Genomic DNA, 20,165 nt, shown 5'->3' with positions numbered 1-20,165 from the left:
TCGGGCACGGGAGAAGGGGCCCTGCAGCCACCACTACACAGGAGCTGGGGGGGCTGGGCGGCAGGGGGCTCGTGCTGCTCCTGTCCTGGAGGGGTGGCGCAGGTGAGCGCGAAGGCGGGTCCCACCTCAGGGCAGGGCGTGGAAGGAGGTGGTGAGGGGCTGCCCCCTGCAGGCCAACCCCACCCACTGTCCTGCCCCCCCGCCCCCCCAGCCAGCCAGGAGCCCCTGCCCCCCACCGAGGGGTGAGGGCATGGGAAGGGGGAACCCTGCACAGTGCCCCCCCCCATAGGTACCAGCCGTGCGCCAGCCCCCACTGCCTGAGCTGAAGGGGTGTGGCCAACCCCACCCCACAACGGGAGAGAAATGGAGCTGGGGCCCTGGGGAACAAGCCACCTCTGCCCAGACAGGCCCCTGAGGCGCTACCCCCTCAGTCATGCCCCAGCCCACTCTGCCCTCCCTGCTGGCTGGCTTGGGGGGGGGGGGGGGGGGTGGGCACCTGCCCAATCCTTACAGCTGAGGAGACGGAACCCAAGAGTCCTGGCTCCCCACCCTCCTCTGCTCTAACCACTAGATGCTGCTGCCTGGCTGGGCTGGACTTGGGCACCAGCTGTAGGACTCTACCAGGCTTCCTCTGCAACCACATCCCTTGGCCCTGCCCTGGGGTTAGAGGGTCCTGAGGGGCTGAGGCGGGACTCCCAGTGCAGGCCCCTCTGGGCACAGTTTTGTTTAGTACAAATAACTGGAACCATAACCTGCCCCCACCCCTGCTCTCCTTATGGGTGCAGAAGTGGGGGCCTCTGGTTGGCACCACCACGGTCCATGGGGTGCGAGCAGGGGGCAGGCTGCCTGGCCAGCAGACAGTGCCAGCAGGGCTGGGATGGGGCCATGCGCCTCTCCCCTGTGGCATCTGTGCCCTGCCTGCTGGGATGCAGTGCCCAGGCCGGGCTTGTCCAGCAGGGGGCGCTGGGATGCGGTGCCCAGGCCGCGCTTGTCCAGCAGGGGGCGCTGGGATGCAGTGCCCAGGCCGGGCTTATCCAGCAGGGGGCGCTGGGATGCGGTGCCCAGGCCGCGCTTGTCCAGCAGGGGGCGCTGGGATGCAGTGCCCAGGCCGGGCTTGTCCAGCAGGGGGCGCTGGGATGCGGTGCCCAGGCCGCGCTTGTCCAGCAGGGGGCGCTGGGATGCAGTGCCCAGGCCGGGCTTATCCAGCAGGGGGCGCTGGGATGCGGTGCCCAGGCCGGGCTTGTCCAGCAGGGGGCGCTGGGATGCGGTGCCCAGGCCGCGCTTGTCCAGCAGGGGGCGCTGGGATGTGGTGCCCAGGTCGGGCTCGTCCAGCAGGGGGCACTGTGGAGCACCCCTCCCCCCCAACTCCCAGCCCACAAGTCCGTGTGTGTTGGGGGGCAGCCCCCCGCCGGGGTGCCCGTCGCTACCACAGCACTGCACTGTCCAGGTTGGCGTAGCCGGGCTCCGCCCGCAGCGTCCAGTAGGTGCCGTTGCTGACCCAGGACTCCTTGCCGCTCGGGTCCATCTGCCGCCTGCTGAGTGGGGCGGGGCGGGGCGGGGGGGGGGGGGGAGAGGGTGGATCACACCTGCACTGAGCTTGGGGGGTGTCTCAGCTGTACCTTCCCTCCTTGTACACAGCCCCTTCCCTAGCTGGGGGTGGGGGGGGGGGGGGGGGGAATCACACCTGCACTGAGCTGGGGGGGGGGGGGCACTCAGCTATAACCCCAACCCTGAACTCACTGCCCCTTTTCCCCCCAATATCTCAAGACAGGCCCCCCCCCCCAGGCTCCTCATCTCCCCTCAACCCCTGCCCTGAGCCCTGCTCCTGCTCCATTTCCTGTGGCCCCCTTGTGGCTTGGGCTGAGCCAGGCCCCCCAGCTCCCACAGTCCCCATAGCAATGCCCAGCCCAGCCCCCACCCACAGGCCCTTGGCCCCTCTGCGGGGTGGGGGCAGAGAGGACAGGCACCCAGAGTGCAGGGCCGGGGCTGGCACCTGAAGAACCGCGGCTGGTGGCAGATGTTGTTTTCCTCCATCACCCGGCGCCGGTCTCTCTGCAGCTGCTCAATCCGGCGCTTCTGGGACTCTGCTGCTTGCACATTACCCTCCTCCAGGTAGCTGTGAGTGTGAGGGGGCGATCACACCTGCAATGAGCTGTGGGGGCTCAGCTACCCCTCCCACCACCACCCCATGCACCTCCTTGTCTGGGTCTCAGGGGCGATCACACCTGCAATGAGCTGTGAGGTCTCAGCTACCCCCACCACCACCCCATGCACCTCCTTGTCTAGGTCTCAGGGGCGATCACACCTGCAATGAGCTGTGGGGATCTCAGCTACCCCCCGCCCACCACCACCCCAGGCACCTCCTTGTCTAAGTCTCAGGGGCGATCACACCTGCAATGAGCTGTGGGGTCTCAGCTACCCTCCCCCACCACCACCCCAGGCACCTCCTTGTCTAGGTCTCAGGGGCGATCACACCTGCAATGAGCTGTGGGGGTCTCAGCTCCCCCCCCCACCACCCCATGCACCTCCTTGTCTAGGTCCTAGGGGTGATCACACCTGCAATGTGCTGTGGGGTCTCAGTTACATCCTTTCCCTACCTGCCCCACATCCCCAGCTCACCCACCGGTTGAGTGGGGGGACCCGGGTGCCGCACTCACCGCTGGTCGGGGCGCAGCCTTGTGTCCGTGGAAGGCAGGAAACGCTTGAGCTCCGGCGTCACCTCGTTCAGCTCTAGGGCAAACTGCGTGAAGCCGTAGTTCTTCTCGTGCTCGCGGGGCATGGGGTCTGCAGGGGGCACCGAGCCGGCCTCTGAGTCCCCTCCTCTGGCACTGACTCTCCCCCCGACCCCAGCAGACTCCACGCCCACCCAGGGACAGGCCCATGGATCAGTGGGGCCTGAGGCCTGCAGCCCAGACTGGGCCTCCTGCCCCGCCCCCCCGCAGCTCGTGTGCAGGCGCACTGCCCGAAGGGCCCTTTGGGGGCCAGCGTCTCTGCCGGCCTCCCAGAGGAGCCCGAGCAGCAGGGGATGGCCCCCACCCCGCGGAGGGCAGCGTGGGGGTGTCCCTGCTGGGGGCGGTTTCCCAGGGCCCTGCACAAAGCCCCCCCGCGCCAGCAGGGGTGCTGGCCGGGAGCCCCGGTCCTTACGGGGTTTCCAGAGGCACTGGCCAGTGGGGGGTGCGCCAAGGTACAGCCCCTCGTGCCACTTGCCAAAGAGCCGGTGCACGACCTGCCCGCTGCGGCTGAACACGGCTCCCTGAACCTCGTTGATGCCGGAGCCCCAGTAGCGAGCCTGTGGGTGTGGGAGAGACGTGGGGGCCAATGAGGGGAGGGGAGAGAGAACAAGAGGGGTCCGGTCCTGCCCTAAGAGGTGGGAGGCTGGAGGGGAGAGGTGTGGGGCAGGAGGTGTGGGGAGGGAGGCATGGGGGGGGGCGGAGGGAGGCTGGGGGGAGAGGTGTGGGGAGGGAGACATGGAGGGGCGGAGGGAGGCTGGGGGGAGAGGTGCGGGGTGGGCGGTGTGGGGAGGGAGGCATGGGGGGGCGGAGGGAGGCTGGGGGGAGAGGTGTGGGGAGGGAGGCATGGGGGGGGCGGAGGGAGGCTGGGGGGGAGGTGTGGGGCAGGAGGGGGGCTGTGGGGCTGAGGGAGGGCGTGGGGTGGGAGACGTAGGGGGCGGAGGGGAGCCGTGGGGTGGGAGCCACGGGGCCGCCCCCTCACCTTGCAGAAGGTGATCTTGCAGTGGTAGGTGCTGTTCCGGACGTTGCGGATCAGGACCTCACCATAGTGCTCGATCCAGCGCTGGCTGCTCAGGATGTTGTGGATACAGGACGTCACCTTGTTCCACTCGAAGTGGTCCCCACACCTGGGCCAGAGGGAGACAGGCTCACGACGGGGGAGGGGGTGCGGAGGGGATGGTTGGGGGGGGGGCACTCACCTGGGCAGCTGGACATTCACAGTCCCCACCGGGATGATCTCCAGGGACTTGCCCCAGAACTTATTTTTCCACTTCATGTCTAGAGGGAGCAGAGAGACGGTGTCGCTCTCAGGGCAGGGCTGACCTGGCCCTGGTCCTGGCCAGGAGCGAGTCCCATGGCCGGGGCGGGGTGATCCAGCCAGACCCCCGGCTCTCACCTTGCCAGAAGATGAAGTTGTCTGACTCTGCGTGGCAGGCGGAGACCGGTGGGTGATGGCAGACCTGCCGAGGAGGGGAGCGAAAGGAAAAGCTATGCCCCACCCAGGCCAGCACCTTGCGGCCGAGCCCGCTCGGGCAAGAGAGCTGAGGCTGGGGCGGTGCAGTCCTCCCACTTCTCTGCACAAGAACGTTCCCTTTCCTGCCTTGCCCACATCGCCCTTCGCAGCTACATAGCCGGTGCCCTGCTGTTCGTCAGCTGGTCGGGGGGAGAGCTGCAAAATAAGGCCCGGAGAATGCCCCCCCAGCTGCGAGCAGTACAGTGCTCATGACACACGCAGCAGGAGGCGGTCCACATGCCCCCTAGCCAGCAGTCAGTTGGTTGCCTGGCCTTAGTACCTGCTCGCTGATGAAGCGGAAGCCTTTGTCCGGCCGAACGCACTCGTACGTCTCGCCCAGGACGGGGTTAAAGGGTTTGCTGCCTGCTCGGTAATAGGTGGAGGCGTAGGCAGAGACGGCAAAGGCAGCGACGCAGACCTGAGGGAAAGAGGCACTGAGGCCTGGTCCATATCCACCCAGTCCCCTGGCAGAGGGGAAGCTCCGGGGAGAGACGAATTAGACCAGTGGTTGTAAACCAGCGTGTGTGAGAACTGCCCAAGTGAGCCAGGACGTCCCCGGGCTGTGGGGAAATGCCGGCCCCGCGGGAGCCTCCCGGGGCTGGGAGGCAGTGCATGTGCTGCGTGGGTGGGGAGCCTGCCCCCCACGCCCGGCTGTGTCAAGAGGACGCCAGGGAGGGCGGGCGGGAGCCTACTGGGGCTGGGACGGGCTCTAAATGCCACATCCCAGCCCCAGCGGGCTGGCGGGGAGAGGAGCTGCTTTCACTCGCCGGCCCTGGTGCGGCGCGGCGCGGCGCGGCGCTGAGCAGGGTTGGAAAAGGTGGCTGTGCTCGCTGGTGGGCTTGGAAGATGAATGCGTTTGATCCTGGGTGCAGGGCTGTGGTGCAAACCTCTGGGGGAAGACGGTCACCGGAGTCAGTGCGCGCGCAAGCGAGGTTTATGGGAGACCGGCTCGGTGGGTGCCGGGCCGGGGATGGTTTCTCACCGCAATGCGCCGTGCTACTGACCAGGCTGGGGACCACTGGGCTAGTGGATGCTACGAAGGACAGATTAGACGTTTCCAGGAGAGGACGCCCATCCGCAGAGGGAGCTGCCCGGCCCTTCGACCCTCCTGCATCAGGGCCCCTGGGAGGCCGGGTCAGGAAGGCTCTGCCAGCCAGGCAGCCCCCTGCGGCCCCACGAAAGCCCACCAGGGCCGGGCTGGGAGCCGTACCAGGCGCTCACAGGGGTCAGGGCTGTGGCTGGCAGCGTCCAGTAGGGCGCTGTACTCCAGCTCCTCGCAGAGCCGCTGCAGCATGTTGAGGGGCTCGTTCAGCTGCACCGGCACGGACACCTTGGACAGGTCCTTGCCCACGTTGGTGCGCAAGATGTTCCACAGGCTGAGGTCAGCAGCGGGCAGGCGGGGGGCCGGCAGGCAGCTCCGGCGGGGCACCCGGCTGGGCAGCAGCGCAGGCAGGGGCGGGGGAGCCAGCAGCACCTGCCCTCCCAGCTCGGACGCGCAGGGCGCGGGTCTGTCCTCCACCCCACCTGCGGGAGGCGGAGGTGTGCAGTCAGCCTGGCCCCCGCCCCCCTTACCTCCCCCCATCCACCCCAGCCTGGCCCCCGCCCCCCTTACCTCCTCCCATCCACCCCAGCCTGGCCCCCGCCCCCCTTACCTCCCCCCATCCACCCCAGCCTGGCTCCCGCCCCCCTTACATCCCCCCAGCCTGGCCCCTGCCTCCCTTCCCTCCCCCCAGCCTGGCCCCCTCCTCTCCCTTGACCATCACCCCGCCCCCCACAACCCCTCCTCCATCTCCTCCTAGCCCCTCCCCCAGTGCTTCCAGCCTGTCCCCCTCCCATCCTGCTCCTCCAGCGCCTCCCCTGGCCCTGCTGCCCCTGCCCCTGCCCCTGCCAGGTGGGTACCTCTCGGGGGGCGCCCTTCAGCCCCCGCCTCGGGGGAAAAGCTGCTGGCAGCCTCCTCGCTGATGCAGGACTCGTCCCCTGAGGCCTGGAGGGGCAGCAAGGGCAGAGGGCGGGTTGGCAGCTTGGGGGGCGGGGGGGGGACCGGCTGTGGGTGACTACAGTGGTGTAGGGAAGGGACAGCGGGGGGGGAGCGAAAGCACAGCTCCCCTGGGCGGCTGCAGCGAAACCCCTTTGGGGTGGGGGCCATGGGCCCGGCCAGCTGGGAGCAGCCCCCAGGCACGCAGGGCAGGAGGGGCTGTCACCCCCGAGCAGGCGGGGAGCAGGGCTGCTCGGGAGAGCAGCTGGGGCTGTGGGCAGCGCCCAGGCCCCGGGGACCCCTGTGCCCTGCAGAGGCAGTCGTCCCTCCCACGGCCCAGGCAGGTCGGACAGCGCCCGGGGCGCTGGGGCGTCGGCGGGCAGGGGCTCTCCTCTGGCTCGGGGGGGAGGCAGAGCTGGGAGGGCCGGGGCAGAGGGGCGGTGAGCCCTAGCACTAATCGCTCTAGGCGCTAATGGGGTCTGGGCAGGAGGGGGGACTAAGGAAGGGCAGCGCTGGCGACACCGCTGTGGGGGGCTTCCAAGGCAGCGGCTGGGCCCGGGCGGAGGGAGGACAGAGGAGAGAGAAGAGAGAGAGGCCGGATGAGCGCAAAAGCCACCCGCCTGCAACCAAAGCTGGCCCGGGGCTTCAGCCCGGGACTGGCGTTGTAGCCCCGCCCACTTCTATTAGCCCCTCCCCCCTTCTCTGAACCCCGCCCACAGAGGTCTCAACTTTGCGACCCTGAGGGCCACACTGGCACCTCGTGTGCAGGGATGCGTGCAGCCGGTGGTGTGACAGCCGCGGGCAGACGTGGGCACGGGCACGGCTGTGCGTGCGTGTGGACACAACAGCTGTGTGTGCGGCTAAGGGTAGGGCTGGGCATGCGTACATGATGGCTGAGGGTCTGCATGTGCGGAGGTAGGTACAAGCATGTGTACACGCTGGGGGTGTGTCTGCGTGTGCAGAGGTGGGTCAGGCTGTGTGTGTACACACTGGGGGTGTGTCTGCATGTGCAGAGGTGGGTCAGGCTGTGTGTGTACACGCTGGGGGGGTGTCTGTGTGTGCAGAGGTGGGTCAGGCTGTGTGTGTACACGCTGAGGGTGTGTCTGCATGTGCAGAGGTGGGTCAGGCTGTGAGTATTCGATGGGTGTGTGCGTGTGCAGGTGTGGGTCAGGCTGAGTGTGCATTCACCGTGATTGTGCCAGTCTATGCACACAAGTATGTGTGTGTTTGCACAGACAGATGTTCGTGAACCTGTGCCTCTCTCACTGCCCCACCTAGAGCTGACCCAGCCCCACCGCTGCCCAGACTCCACGGCTGAACGCTGGCCCCACCTTGGCGCTGGGCTGTGATCTCACTCAATTCCCCTCAGGCACTAACAGGGCTCCAGAGGCTGGCCACAGCCCGGCTCAGGGCAGGACAGCCCTGCAGGCCCCTCACCTCGTTCTCAGAGGAGCTGGCCGACAGGAAGACCTCGCAGGCGTCGAAGAACTCGGTGTGCGAGTCGGCAAGCGAGACGATGCTGCGGTTGGACAGCTGCTGCTCCCGGCCCTTGGCCGGCCGGGCCTCAGGCTGCGGGGAGAGGGGACAGTCACGGCAAACCTTTGCTGACCACGACAGGGGCAACACACGACGCAGACCCCTCCCAACAGGGCAGAATTGACTCCCCAGGGAGGGAGCCAGGAGCAGTGGGGCTGGCGGGCTGGGGCAGGGCAGGGAGGAATCCGAGTGGGAGAGACACTGACATCCCATGCGGAGGGGATGGGACCAGCGTCTCCTGGAAGCTGAGCACTTGGGTGGCCGCCCGGGAGAGATTCAGGCACTGCCCAGCTGATTAGCAGAGCACCCACAGCCGGCACTCCGTGTGTCTGTTGGTGGTGCCCGTCTGCACAGGCCCCGGAGCACAGAACAAAATTTATTCTGCCCATCGATGGAAAAATTAGTGGGAAGCCTGGAAAGGATGTACCTCTGCTGCTTCCTTCAGCCAACCTGGATTGCCCCCCGGGGGAAGGAGCCCCCCTCTGCACAGGGTGCCGACCTGGTCTGCGCGGAGCGAGGCGAATGAGTCCAGCGTGGCGTCCGAGGAGAGGGAGAGGGAGTGAAACCGCCGCGGACGCTCTGGATGCCCCAGGGGGGCCTGGGCCATGAGGAGGCAAGGGAACACTGAGGGAAGCCGTGCTGGGAGTGCAGCCCTGCCTTCCCCTGCCCCGGGGAGCCCAGCCCAGCATCCCCAGCAAGGAGCCTCTGGGGCGAGCGGCTGCCGGGGTCCTGCTGATCACAGGTGGCAGAGCCCAGCCTCCCCGCAGCCAGTGCTCCACAACCCGGCCAGGCCTTGCCAAGAGCCACCCCATGGCCCTGACTTCCAGTCACCCCAGGCAGGATTCAAACCCACGACTTAGAGCACCCCAGTCCTGTGAGGCAGCAGGACCTCCCCCATCCCAGGGAGCTCAGGGTCTCCTTCCCAGGGACACCCATTCCAGGGTAAGGAACCCCAGTGACCCACAGCAGAGCCGGGTCGAACCGCGCCTGGGTCTGTCTCCCCTCCAGCCTCGGCCTTCAGCTCCCGCCTCAGAGCCAGAGCAGCCGGGGTCCCATCCCTGCTCTCAGCCCCCCCAGGGACCGGAGCCCGGGAACCTGCAGGCAAAGCCCCTCACCCCAGCCGCGGCTGCTGCAGTCCCGGCACTGTCCGGGTGGCGTTGCAAGTCCAGCGCCCGCCGCATCTCCTGCAGGCGATCCCGCTCGTCGCTCAGCACGGCCAGCACGCTGCTCAGGGAGCCGTGCACTACCGGGGGGAGACACGGTCAAGCTGCACCCACTCTCCACCCGTGTGCAGCGTGTCTCCCCCCGGTGGCTGGACCCGGTAATGCGCTCGGCACCTCACAATCCAGGGAGCAACAACCCCAGGGCCTGTCCCCGTGGCTGGGCCGCCCCCCCGCCTGGCATCCCACCTTTCTGGGCCAGGATCCAGAAGCTCCTCTGCAGCTGGCTGTACTCTGGGGGAAGGCCGAAGGTGGGCGGGCTCGGGCTCGACTCCAGGTAGCGCGAGAGGTTGGGGACAGAGCCATGCAGGCGGCCCACCTGTGGGGTGCAGGGGGGTTAGCTTCCCCACGGGGCGCCCCTTTCCTACCTCAGCACGGGCTGAGTGATCCCCTGCCCCAGCCACTGAGCACTGAATCTGGCTGGAGCACTGAACAGGGACTGCTACGGCCTCCACCCACCTCTCCTAAGGTCAGCTCCAGCCTCCTGCGCCCCCGACCCAGCGCCGTCAGGGTCCCCTCCCCACATGCTGCGGGCTGGACCCTGCCCCCGTCCCACTCACCCGGCCAATGGTGTCGTCTTTGGCAAAGCTCTGGGTGCACCAGATTTTGGTGGAACGCTTCCCCTTTCTGGGTCTGTCTGCAGCCGCTGCCGCTGCCGCTGCCGCCTGTAATCACAGGAGACCATGAGGCCCCCCGGCAGGAGAAGGGACCGAGGAACTGGGGGGGCAAGGGGCAGACTCAGGCAGCAGGGCTGTGAGTGCGAAGTGCAGCCGCCCTGCTTCGCCCCAGAGGCAGCTGCAATGAATGGCCCGGGGTGCCCTGGGATCGCTCACCAAGTGTAAATTGCAGCCGCCTCTGGGGCGAGGCACAGGGCCCAGTTAACAGTCACATTGCAAGTGGCGACCGAATCTGCATCCCACTGTCCGCCCCGCACTGACAGCCCCGGGGATGCTCAGTCCCCCTATGGCTGGCTGGCCCCTGGGACCTGTGCAGAGCTCATCACCGTGGAGTCAGGGCAAAATCCCGCCTCTGGGCTCCCCTTGTGACCTGGGGCCTTCTCTGCTCTCAGCGAGGCAGGTGCTTGGTGCTGCCCGCAGGGTGCCTGACACAGCACTGCCCGGGACCCCGCTCACCTGGCTGCTGGAGACGAGGGGTGTGGATGGGATGCAGGGCAGGGTCTCCAGGCTTTGCAGCATCTTGTTCAGCTCCTGCAGCTTCCGCTGGCACTCGGCGAGCTCTGAGCGGGCGGCCAGGAGACAGGGACATCAATACGCAAGCTCCCTGCCCCATCACCCCCCAAAGGGCTCCTGGGATTGGGGGCCCCAGTCCCCCAACTCAACCCCCCTCCTCCCCAGGACAGGGGCACCAGACACGCCCTCAGCCCAGCCTCCCACCTGCTCACCTGCCGAGCACCTGTCCAGCCCCTTGCTCCCCTTCCGCCAGGTGGGCAGCGCATCCCTGGGGCTGCTCAGCGCGCAGAGGGCCGGGGCACTGCCTGATGGCAGGATGCGGGGCCAGGAGCCGGAGCCCTGCAGGGCACACAGGCAGCATAGGGAAATCTCTGTCCCGGGGGGAGCAAGGCCCAGGCGCCTGCCTGGGTTCCCTGCTCCACCAGGGCAGTACCTCCCCTACACATGGCCCACGGAGAACAGCACCCACCTGGGCGGGGGGCCCCACTCTCTCAGCCAGAGACCCCCCTGGAGCCGGGCACCTGGGCTTCTCCGCCAGGCGGTGGGAGCTCAGCTTGGCCACCCAGCTGTCAAAGAGCTCCGGGGACTTGATCTGCGGGGGCAGAGATCGTGAGAGGGAGGGGGACAGATGGGACATGCGACCCCCCCCAGAACCATCCTCACCCCGTAGTCTCAGCCTCCCCCTCCTACCACTTCAGCCCTGCTCCTCCCCCCAGCCCTTCTCTCCCTGCCCCTCCCATCTCCCCCTCCGCCCCTCCCCTCTTCTCTGCTCCCCACTCCCCCTCCTCCTCCCCCCCTTGGCCCCGCCCCCCGCTGTCTCCTCCCCCACCGCCGGTACCTGGAGGTGGTAGATGTTCTGCTCCGTGTCCAGGTCCACGCGCTGCGCTCGCCGATTGATGGACATGACCGACAGGCGGACGTTGATGGCGCCGTGCACTTTGCCCTTGAGGACCTGTGGGGGGGGTTGAGGTCCATGCCGGGGCACGGGGCAGCGCAGGGGCGTGTGGAGGGTTGCGGGGCACCTGCCCCCCCATCTGGGTTCAGGGGACACAAGGCCCCAATACGAGGCCGGGTGCGATCCCTGGGGGTCCCTCTCAACAGAGCCCTTGCAAGCCAGCTCCTGCACACCCCCGGCCTGGCCCGGCCCGGCCCGGCCCCCGCGAGCCCCGAGCGCCACGGCACTGGGCCATACTCACATCCTGGCGCGTGGTGCCGTAGGTCAGGATCCCCTCCTCCAGCACGAAGTACCTCTGGGGGGAGAGGAGAAGTAAGTGCGACCGAAGAAGTGGTGCAGGGCAGGGCCACCAGTGGGGCAGAGGGCAGCTTGAGCTGCCCCAGGCAGCCCACGTCCCACATGGGAGCCCAAGCACTTGCAAAGGGCGCCCAGGCATTGCTTCACTCAGCACTGGCCTGCAGCCACCTCTGGGGCGGAGCGCAGGACCCAGGGAGCAGCCACGGAGCAGCAAAAGGCAACCAGGCGTGGGCTGGGCTGGGCTGGAAGCCGCCTGACAGTGTGCGACAGGTGAAGAGGAATCGTAGCCACCAGGCAAAGCCCAGGGAGACAGAATGCAAAAGCCGAGCTGGGAGCTGGCCAAGGCCCCAGCCTTAGCGAGATGCCCTCCAGCCCAGGGCCTTGCCATGCAATTCGCTCAGGGCTGGCAGGGGGACAAGCGCCCCCGGCTGGTGCAATGCCACCAGCCTCAGTTTCCCCTGGCGGCCCCCAGCCAAGTGCTGGCCCGGGCCGAGAGTCGAGGGAGCCCAGGCCGAGGCTGCGGGGTTTGAGAGCTCGCCCAGGCCCTGTGCTGCCAGGAGGCTGTGCCAGAGCAGAGGGGTGCTGGGTCGCGGAAGGGGAGGGGGTGACCCCCTGTCACCCGCTCACCTTGTGCCAGCCCTTCAAGGGCCACTTCCTCTTCTTCAGCAGGTAGCCCTCGTGCCGCTCCAGGCCCTGGCCAGGCCCGATCCTGCCCTGTGGCTCGTCCACCACCTCCCAGTACTCGGAGCCCTGCAGCGCATGAGCGGGGCGGGCGGCGTGACTGGGACAGGCCCTGTGCCCAGGCGCCCAGGGACGTAACGAGGCTGCGTCTAGGCAAAGCCCTTAGTGGCCCGGTGCTCCCTGGGATGAGCGGTGTGGGCTGGAAGGAGCAGGACCCCTCACACCCACACCCCGAGGCTGCCACGGCACCAGTGCGATGGGGGAAGGGAGAGCAGGGGCTGTGCCCCCTGCAGGCCTCCTCCTGGCCACTGCTCTGAGCCACCGGCCAGCAGCCTCAGACCCCCTGCTCCCCTGGGGCCTCCTCTCTGCCGGGGGGACAGGGTGCCCAGATCTGGGGAGAGACTCCAGTGGCCTCCTCCCCAGCCCCCCCAGTCCCGCCCTGCTCCTGGCACCCGGCGCTGCGGCCGTAGCAAAGGGGAGGTGCCAGACCTGGTGAGCGCTGCCGGGCTTGGACGACACGGTGCTGTTGGAGCGGGATGGCGCCGGTGCCCTCCTGGCGGGAGATGGCTCCTTCTCATTGCTGCCCATGGCCTCGGGAACGGCCCTCGGCATCAGGCCGCCACCTTCATCTCCTGCTCAGAGGCCCCCTGCGGGCAGACAAACCCAGCCCCGGCGGGTTACCCCCTGCGAGCGCCAGCGTGGAGACACTGTGTCCTGGAACCCGGCCCAGCGCCCTCACTCCTGACTCACAGCCCCCCAGCCTGCCCAGTGCCAGTACCCAGCCCAGCTCTACCAATGCTTCCCCACCCCAGCCACTGCCTCCCAGCCAGCCCAGCGCCATTCCCAATCCGGTGGGGTCACACGTACAGGAGGGGCAACGGGATCTCTAACGCCCCCAACAATGTTACTTGCAGATTCCCCACCCTGCTCCTGGCGGCTAATGCAGAGGCAGGAGCTCGCCCCTCCAAGGAGCTCAGCCCACCAGGGAGCTCCCCCGAGAGCTGTGGGCCTCCAGCCAGGGAAGCACATAACTGACAGGCCCTGACAAGCATCACCCCTCCACCCCAGGCTACAAGATCCAGAGTCTTGACATGGGCTGGCCAGCCCAGCCAGTTCCCTGGATCCACTCGGCTCAGGGTTACGTGCCAGAGCACTGACCACAGGGCCACTTGCCTGTGTTCCTGGGGAAATCTACCGCGGGCAGGGAAAAGCAGCCCCATTCCACCAACGCAGATTTACGGGCTCCAAGGAGCTGGCCCATCAGCCCGTCAGTTTGGCTCAGACATGCAGGTGAGAGCTGCGGGGGCTTTGCTCCGAGGAAGGTCTGGCCCCTGTTCCTTTCCCAGGGCACAGGAGTGGGACACAGAAAAGACCCGTTCGGTCCCTCAAGTCCCGGGGGGCTTGCTCCTGACAAGGCATGTGCCTGCCCCCCTCTGGCTCCGTTTACAAAGCTTTCCCCACTTCCCTTGAGAGACTGTATCACAGCCCTGCGAGCCCTCGCATGGATCTGGAGAAGCTGCGTCTGTTTGCTGCACTGTGCAAAGGAACGCCTGGGCCAGGGCAGCAGATTCAGAGGCAGACGCCAATAGCTTATGGAAGCGTCTCCAAGACAGGAGGCTCAGAATGGATAACGAGAATACCCAGCAGGCCCCAGGGTTCATGGGCCGTCAGCAATGCACAAAGCTGCGTGAATCTGCTGGAGCAAAGGAAAGATCTCAGGCATAGTGAGGGGCCAGCAAAACTCCTCAGTGCCCTGGATATCAAAGAGGAACCCACAAAAGTAGGCTCAACTCCTCGCCACTCCTCTGCAGCAGGAGCTCCGTCCGAGTGGGATGTGGACAAATCGCTAAGGCTGACTACAGACGAACGGCACCAGCACGTAGAGGTGACATGGGAAAGGCTGAGGCACTGGGTGAGTTACACTGAGGGACATGAGAGACAAGGAGCAAGAGAAAGACAAAGGGAAGCGTCGGGCCCCTGCCCCAGCGAGAAATGAGTTGGGGCCCACACAGCAGTGAGAAGCAAAAAGAGAGACAATCCCCTCAGCCGGGGCACGGGCGCCCGCGAGGTGGGGAGAGAGGGGCTGAGGCCTGGCTGTGGACACTTGCCCTGGCTCAGATCAAAGCAAGCCGGGGCCGGCTGCGTCCCACGGGCCGCAGGTTCTCCCCCGTGCTGGAAGATGGACCAGCCGAGAGACGTGGATTCCACCTTCCCAAGCTGCTTCTGGGAGGTGGGACCCTGTGACTCTTGCGAGGCACCCGCCCGTCCCCACTCACCCCCAGCCTGTCCCGAGCTGCCCCGAACCGGGAGGAAGAGCAGAGCCTGGACCAATGTGCAGCCCCTTGGAGAACTGACACTGGAACCCAGGTCAGCCCTCTGGAAGAGCACAGACCTCGTCCTCCCATGCCAGGAGTCACAGGCTCCCCTGTAGAGGGGGACTGTCCCCCTGTGATGGGGTTCAGGGGTCCCCCTGCACTGCACCCTGTCCGCTGGCAGGAGTGACTCTCACTCAGCAGGTACAGCAGAAGGTTTATTAGGCAACAGATGCCCAGTTTCTCACAGAAGCGACAGCACAGCAGCCAGCGACAGCCCTTCCAGCCCGCCCTGGGGAGAAGACCCTGAGGGGTGCCCCTCTGGGGTGTAGCTTCCCCCTCCTCAGGCTGGCTGCCTTCCAGCTCTCTCTTCCCCCTAGCCTCTAACTGCCGCCCCCGATTCAAAACCCAGCTCGGCTCCTCCCTGCTCTTTGTTCAGGGCAGAGGTGTTACCTGCCAGTTGTAGCCCCAGGGTCATCCTTAGCCACTGGGAGCTGCTGCTTGTCTCTCACATCCAGCCTGAGTCTCGCATTTGCACTCCCCCCACTCCATCACACCCCCACACACACTTCAGGGCTGAACGGCTGTGGGGCCTGTGCAGGTGTCATGGGGAGCAAGAGGCCGAGTGGCAGGGACACTCCCTCCCCAGCAGAGAGGCCCTGGCTGCTCCCATCTGGCCACTGGGTCTCCCCCACCCTGCATTGTCAGTGCCAGCCACGCTCTTGTCCTGTTCTGCAGCCTTCACCTCAGTACGAGCATCTGGTTTGCAGCTTCTCCACTTCCCAGGGGCTTCCGTTTCCTCAGCCCCTCCCTGCCAGGCAGCACCCAAGTGCCTGGAGCCCAATGCGCCCTGGCCAGGAGAGCCAGGCCCATGGGAATGCCCTTGGCTACGAGATACAGGATTCTCACTCGAGCCGACTGAGCAGGGACTGTTAATAGGTGCGTCACCCTGACAAGGCGATAGCTCAGACCAGCTAATGTCTACGCTGCAAAGAGCCGCAGGGGGTGTGTAAGGGGCCCTCAGGCAGCTCCTGAGCCCCAGCCTGAGTAGCGCTGGTCTCCATGCACAGGGGGCATTGCCTGGTTGTCAAGGAGGATCAGAGATGGCCACAGATGGAGACAGCAGATGGGGTGACCAGCAGGGTTCCCTCCATTTTTTCCATCCATGTGTGGAATACATTTTGTTACCCGCACTGAGGCCTGTGTGGATGTGCACCACCAGGAGAAACACAGGCTACCGGCTGTGGGCGCTCTGCTGATCAGCTGGGCGGCACCTGAATTCCTCCTGGGCAGCCACCCAAGTGCTCAGCTTACAGGGAAGGCTGGTGGCTGGTGATCCTGTGCCTTAGCTCTCTGCTGTCCTCCACCTCTGCCCCACCTGCTCCAGCATGCCCTCCTGAGCAGCTCGCTGGACACCAGCCACAGCCCTGTGCCTCGGCACCCTCCCTGGGCAAGGCAATCTGTGAGCGCAAAGGACTGGAGAGGAGAGGAGCAAAGTGGCTGTTGCTCAGAGGTGCCAGAACCGGCTGCCAGGGCAGAGACAAGTCCCTGGGCGTCATTTCAGCTTCTCTTCTGACCAGTGCAACTTCCCCTTGACAGCTAATTACCGGGGAGTTGCCAGGCAGCCGGGTTCAGAGTGCAGCCTCCGCCCAGCCTGGCTCTGCCTCCTCGGCTGCCCTGCCAGCCCGCATGGCCAGCACTGACTCAGGACCTCTGCAGGCAGCTCACCAGGGCTGATCCCCTTCCTCGCCCTCCTTGCTTGGGGGGAGGGGGGCGCATGCAGGAGATACGTCAGTGACAGGGCTCAGCCAACACAGGCTTGGCAATCTGCAAGGGATCGCCAGGCCCTACTCCACAACAGAGCCCGAGGGACCGGCCCAGCCCCGGGGCGGGCGGGCAGGAGGGATTACACGGCTAACTTCCCCTTCATGGTGCCACCGGGTCTGACAGCAACCCCCAGGCTTCAGCCTGGACCCAGCTGCCTTCCCCCACTGGAGATTTGTCCCACTGAGTTTACTGCCTCCCAGCTTAGCAGGGAATGGTCAGCCCAGGCCTGGAAGCCCGGAGTGCGTGGGTCTGTGCAGGCGGAGGGAGGGGTGTTGGAGTCGGGACCCAGGTGCTGTGCTGGGGCTATCCAGAGGCGAGGGAGGATATGGCAAGGGGCTGAGGGTGGCAGGGGAGAATGTGGGTGCTAAGCAGGGGACCCTCTGAGCTTTCTGCATCCATGAGCAGAAAGACGTTTGTTCTGTGAAGCAAGGCCTGTGCAGATGGGCACCTCTGCAAGACGTGCATGCCGCCGGCTGGGGGCACCCTGCGCATCAGCTGGGCAGCACCTGAACCTCTCCTGGGCAGCCCCAGCTCTCAGCTGCCAGGGAGCAGTGGTGCCAAGGGCTGGCCCGGAGCCGCTCCAAAAACCAGGCCCCACGCTCTACTGCTGTTCTGTCTGTACCTCCCCCAGCACGGCCGGGTGCTCTGGGCGCACACACAGCAACAGAGCACGTGCGAAGAAAACTGACGGGGTGTCCTCAGCCCAGGCTCCCGGGGGAGGTCCCATCTCCTTCCGCCCCCTGCTGAAAACTTCCATCCCGCTGCCACCTCAACACGACCTGTCAGATCCACCTGCCCACTCGCAGGTCACCCACCTGCCACGTCTACGGTGCGTCCCACCCCAGAGGGTGACGTCTATGTGCGTCCCGCCCCCTCCCACAGGCCTTCCGAAATGCAGCTGCTTCTGGGGCGGAGCGCATGGCTGCACAACAACTGAGCTGCAGCTCAGTGTTGGGACAGGAGGGGAAGGAGAAGGCCGTGCCCAAGCGGAAACGCAGCCAAACGCTGTTACAAGCGATTCGGTCGGCTTGGACGGCAGGACAACCCCAGGCCAATAAGACGGCAAATAACGAACAGGCCCTTGTACAAGGCTGCGTTTTCCAAACACAGCCTGAGCCTCCTGTCTGGATTAGTTACCAGAACTGTTACCTCTGCTTTACACACCGGGGAACCGAGGCAGGGAAAAGGAAGCGACTTGCGTAAGCCCATTCAGCAAGGTAGCGGCAGAGCTGAGCCTGCTGGCCCCGGCTCTAACCACTAGACACACTGCCTCCCTGATCCGAGACCAGAACCCAGGCGTCCTAGCTGCCTGTCCCCTGCCGCACAGTGCCCAGCCCATGGGTACCTGTCCACCCACTGCATGAGACCCCCGGCACTGGGGCCAGACCCCCAGACGCACTCCCTACAGCTGGGCTCCCTGCCCTGCAGCGCCCAGGGTGTGGGACCTCCGGACGGACAGACAGACAAGGCTCCCTCCCCTGCCCCTCCTAGCTCAGGGGAGCCAGTATCCCCAGCCCCTGCCAGGCCCCTCACCCGGGCAGCCAGAGCCGGCTCTGCCTTCCTCGGGACCCGGAGGGGCTGGGCTGCGGGACCCGATCCGGGGCTGGGCTGGGGGATCCCGGGCCGGGGCTGCGGGACCGATCCGGGGCTGGGCTGGGCGATCCCGAGCCGGGGGTCCCCGCAGCCTGTAGCCCAGGAGGGAAGCCCGAGCCCTCCCCCGGCCGGCCCCGATCCCTGCCGCCGGCGCGCCCTGGCAGCCCCTTACCTGGGGAGCCCCTCGCCCGGCACGGCGGCTGCAGGAAGCCGGAACACGGAAGGAGGCGGCCGCGGCTCTGGCCCCTAATCCCCGCTCGATCCTGCGCGGCTCGGCTCGGCTCTGCCCCCTGCTCCGTGGAGGACCCGGGAGCCGCCGAGCGGGGCCGAGACAGCTGCGTCCCCCAGGGCTCCGCTCCGCCCGCCGGGGCCGCCCCGCTCCGCGGACCTCGGTCGAGCCCCTGGGGCGGCGGGGGAGCAACGGAGCCCGCCTGAACCGCGTCACCCGGGGCAGCACCGGCCCCCACCCGGCACCGACCCAGCACCAATCCCCCGGATCAACCCAGCACCAGCTCCCCAGGACTGACCCAGCACCGAGTCCCCAGGACTGACCCAGCACCAATCCCCTGGATCAACCCAGCACCGCGTCCCGGGAACCGACCAAGCACCGAGTCCCCAGGACCGACCCAGCACCGAGTCCCCGGGACCGACCCAGCACCAATCCCCCGGATCAACCCAGCACCGCGTACCGGGAACCGACCCAGCACCAGCTCCCCGGGACCGACCCAGCACCAATCCCCCGGATCAACCCAGCACCGTGTCCCGGGAACCGACCCAGCACCGAGTCCTCAGGACCGACCCAGCACCGAGTCCCCGGGACTGACCCAGCACCAATCCCCCGGATCAACTCAGCACCGCGTACCGGGAACCGACCCAGCACCAAGTCCCCGGGATTGACCCAGCACTGAGTCCCCGGGACCGACCCAGCACCAGCTCGCTGGGACTGACCCAGCACCAATCCCCCGGATCAACCCAGCACTGCATCCCGGGAACCGACCCAGCACCAACCCCCTGGGAACCAAACCAGCCCTGGCTTCCCCCAACCGACCCAGCACCAATGCCCCGGGATCAACCCAGCGCCAGGTCCCCAGGACCGACCAAACACATCCTGGAGCGAGGTGCTCAGGGGAACAGAACATTTCCTCACATGGTCCATATTAACGCACAGGACAAAAGCAGCGAAGGGGGGGGCGTGTCTGAATCCCCCAACCACCTCCATGGACACTGGGCCACTGGGAATGGTCATCCCGATAGCCACGTGTTACTAGCATGAAATGAATTACACAGGGCACTTACCAGGCCAGGCCACCACAGGGCCAGTGATCGCCTGGGCACTGCCAGCTTCAGTGGTGAAAGAACATCAGCAACAAGCCTAGACACAGACCAGCCAACCAGCTACCTGCAGGAAGGCTGCCGCCTTTTTGGAGCTGTCTGGCATGGGGCCAAAAATGCAACTGACCTAGGCCAACCCCCCGCCCTCTGTTCTAGTGGGGCTGTGTTTCCTCATACATCCCTTCACCCCACATGGCGGTCTCCCATGGTGCAGCACCATCTTACCTCTTTGTGAGGGAGGGGAGTGCATCATGGGAAATAAAACCAAGCCAGGGAAACTCAGCCCAAGGAGCAGGGGAGCACGAGGCATCTCAGCTACCACCAGATACAGCAGCAGCAGCTGCAGCCTGTCAAAGTGGAAATAGTTTTGGCTTTCACCCCTGTATTTTGGATTTCGCTCTTGTGCCAAAAACAAAACAAAATCGTTTTCCACAGGAAGGAAACCCACTTTGCATATAGCTGAAACCCCAATTTTGTGTCACAGTTTGTAAAATGTTCACCCTTATCTCAACTGCTCCAGCTGCACAAGGTGAAGCGGAGAGAAAGCTGCTTCTCATAGGCAGGCGGGACCCACAGCCTGCTGGGATTTGGAGAACAGGGTTAACATCTTCAGCTCTCTGCAGAGTGGAACAGGAAAGCTCCGCAGGGGTACAGCTACAGGGACAGAGATATGGGATGAAAAGAGTCACTCTGGAAGGAATTGGTTTGTAGGGGTGTACAGGAGAAAGGAGGCTTAGGAATGGTGCTGATCCAGTACCTAAGCCAGGCTCTGCTTTCAGTAACTCTATATTCACAGAAACAGCAGTCATGTAGCACTTTAAAGACTAAAAAAATATTTTGTTAGTCTTCAAAGTGCTACCAGACAGCTGTTTTGTTAGGATGCAGACAAACACAGCTATATTCATGGGTCACTAAAAGGGAAAAAACACAAAAGATAAACCGCATTTTTCCATTTGCATTGACATTTCCCTTTGAATATCTTGCAGGTTTTTACCAAAAATGGCA

The 20,165-nt window shown here is 65.8% G+C and overlaps 1 protein-coding gene across 5 annotated transcripts; it reads right to left on the bottom strand.

Annotated features, from left to right (window-relative positions):
• Positions 1-483: 483 nt before the first annotated feature.
• OSBPL7 (oxysterol binding protein like 7) lies at positions 484-19,524 on the bottom strand. Of its 5 annotated transcripts, none has more exons than XM_074978912.1 (23): positions 19,386-19,524; positions 12,586-12,743; positions 12,043-12,165; positions 11,360-11,413; positions 11,002-11,115; positions 10,633-10,755; positions 10,376-10,502; positions 10,107-10,210; positions 9,534-9,638; positions 9,163-9,292; positions 8,869-8,996; positions 8,181-8,351; positions 7,655-7,786; positions 6,142-6,226; positions 5,453-5,766; positions 4,523-4,660; positions 4,126-4,189; positions 3,929-4,007; positions 3,712-3,856; positions 3,145-3,289; positions 2,658-2,784; positions 1,994-2,116; positions 484-1,532 (listed from the first exon to the last, which is right to left on the bottom strand). In XM_074978912.1, the coding sequence occupies exons 2-23, from the start codon at positions 12,706-12,708 to the stop codon at positions 1,424-1,426; spliced, it is 2,763 nt and encodes a 920-aa protein (XP_074835013.1). In that variant the 5' UTR covers positions 12,709-12,743; positions 19,386-19,524; the 3' UTR covers positions 484-1,423. The 5 variants fall into 5 exon arrangements, 4 of the variants coding, with proteins under 4 accessions (XP_074835013.1, XP_074835012.1, XP_074835014.1 ...); XM_074978911.1 differs by lacking the exon at positions 19,386-19,524 and adding an exon at positions 18,001-18,084; XM_074978913.1 differs by lacking the exon at positions 19,386-19,524 and adding an exon at positions 18,001-18,084 and having other exon boundaries at positions 3,208-3,289.
• Between the last annotated feature and the right edge of the window lie 641 nt (positions 19,525-20,165).

Source organism: Carettochelys insculpta, chromosome 28, assembly GCF_033958435.1.
Source record: "Carettochelys insculpta isolate YL-2023 chromosome 28, ASM3395843v1, whole genome shotgun sequence".
NCBI classification, from domain to species: Eukaryota; Metazoa; Chordata; order Testudines; family Carettochelyidae; genus Carettochelys; species Carettochelys insculpta.
The sequence above is the reverse complement of the archived record's forward strand: the minus strand, read 5'-3'. Positions and strand labels throughout refer to the sequence as shown.

Excerpts from the sequence above, each read along its gene's own strand:
- OSBPL7 (XM_074978912.1), bottom strand. The coding sequence starts at position 12,708 with ATGCCGAGGGCCGTTCCCGAGGCCATGGGCAGCAATGAGAAGGAGCCA. Across the intron at positions 10,211-10,375 it reads GCTGGACAGGTGCTCGGCAG|AGCTCGCCGAGTGCCAGCGG; the intron begins GTGAGCAGGTGG and ends CCGCCCGCTCAG. Across the intron at positions 7,787-8,180 it reads GGCTGAAGGAAGCAGCAGAG|CCTGAGGCCCGGCCGGCCAA; the intron begins GTACATCCTTTC and ends CTCTCCCCGCAG.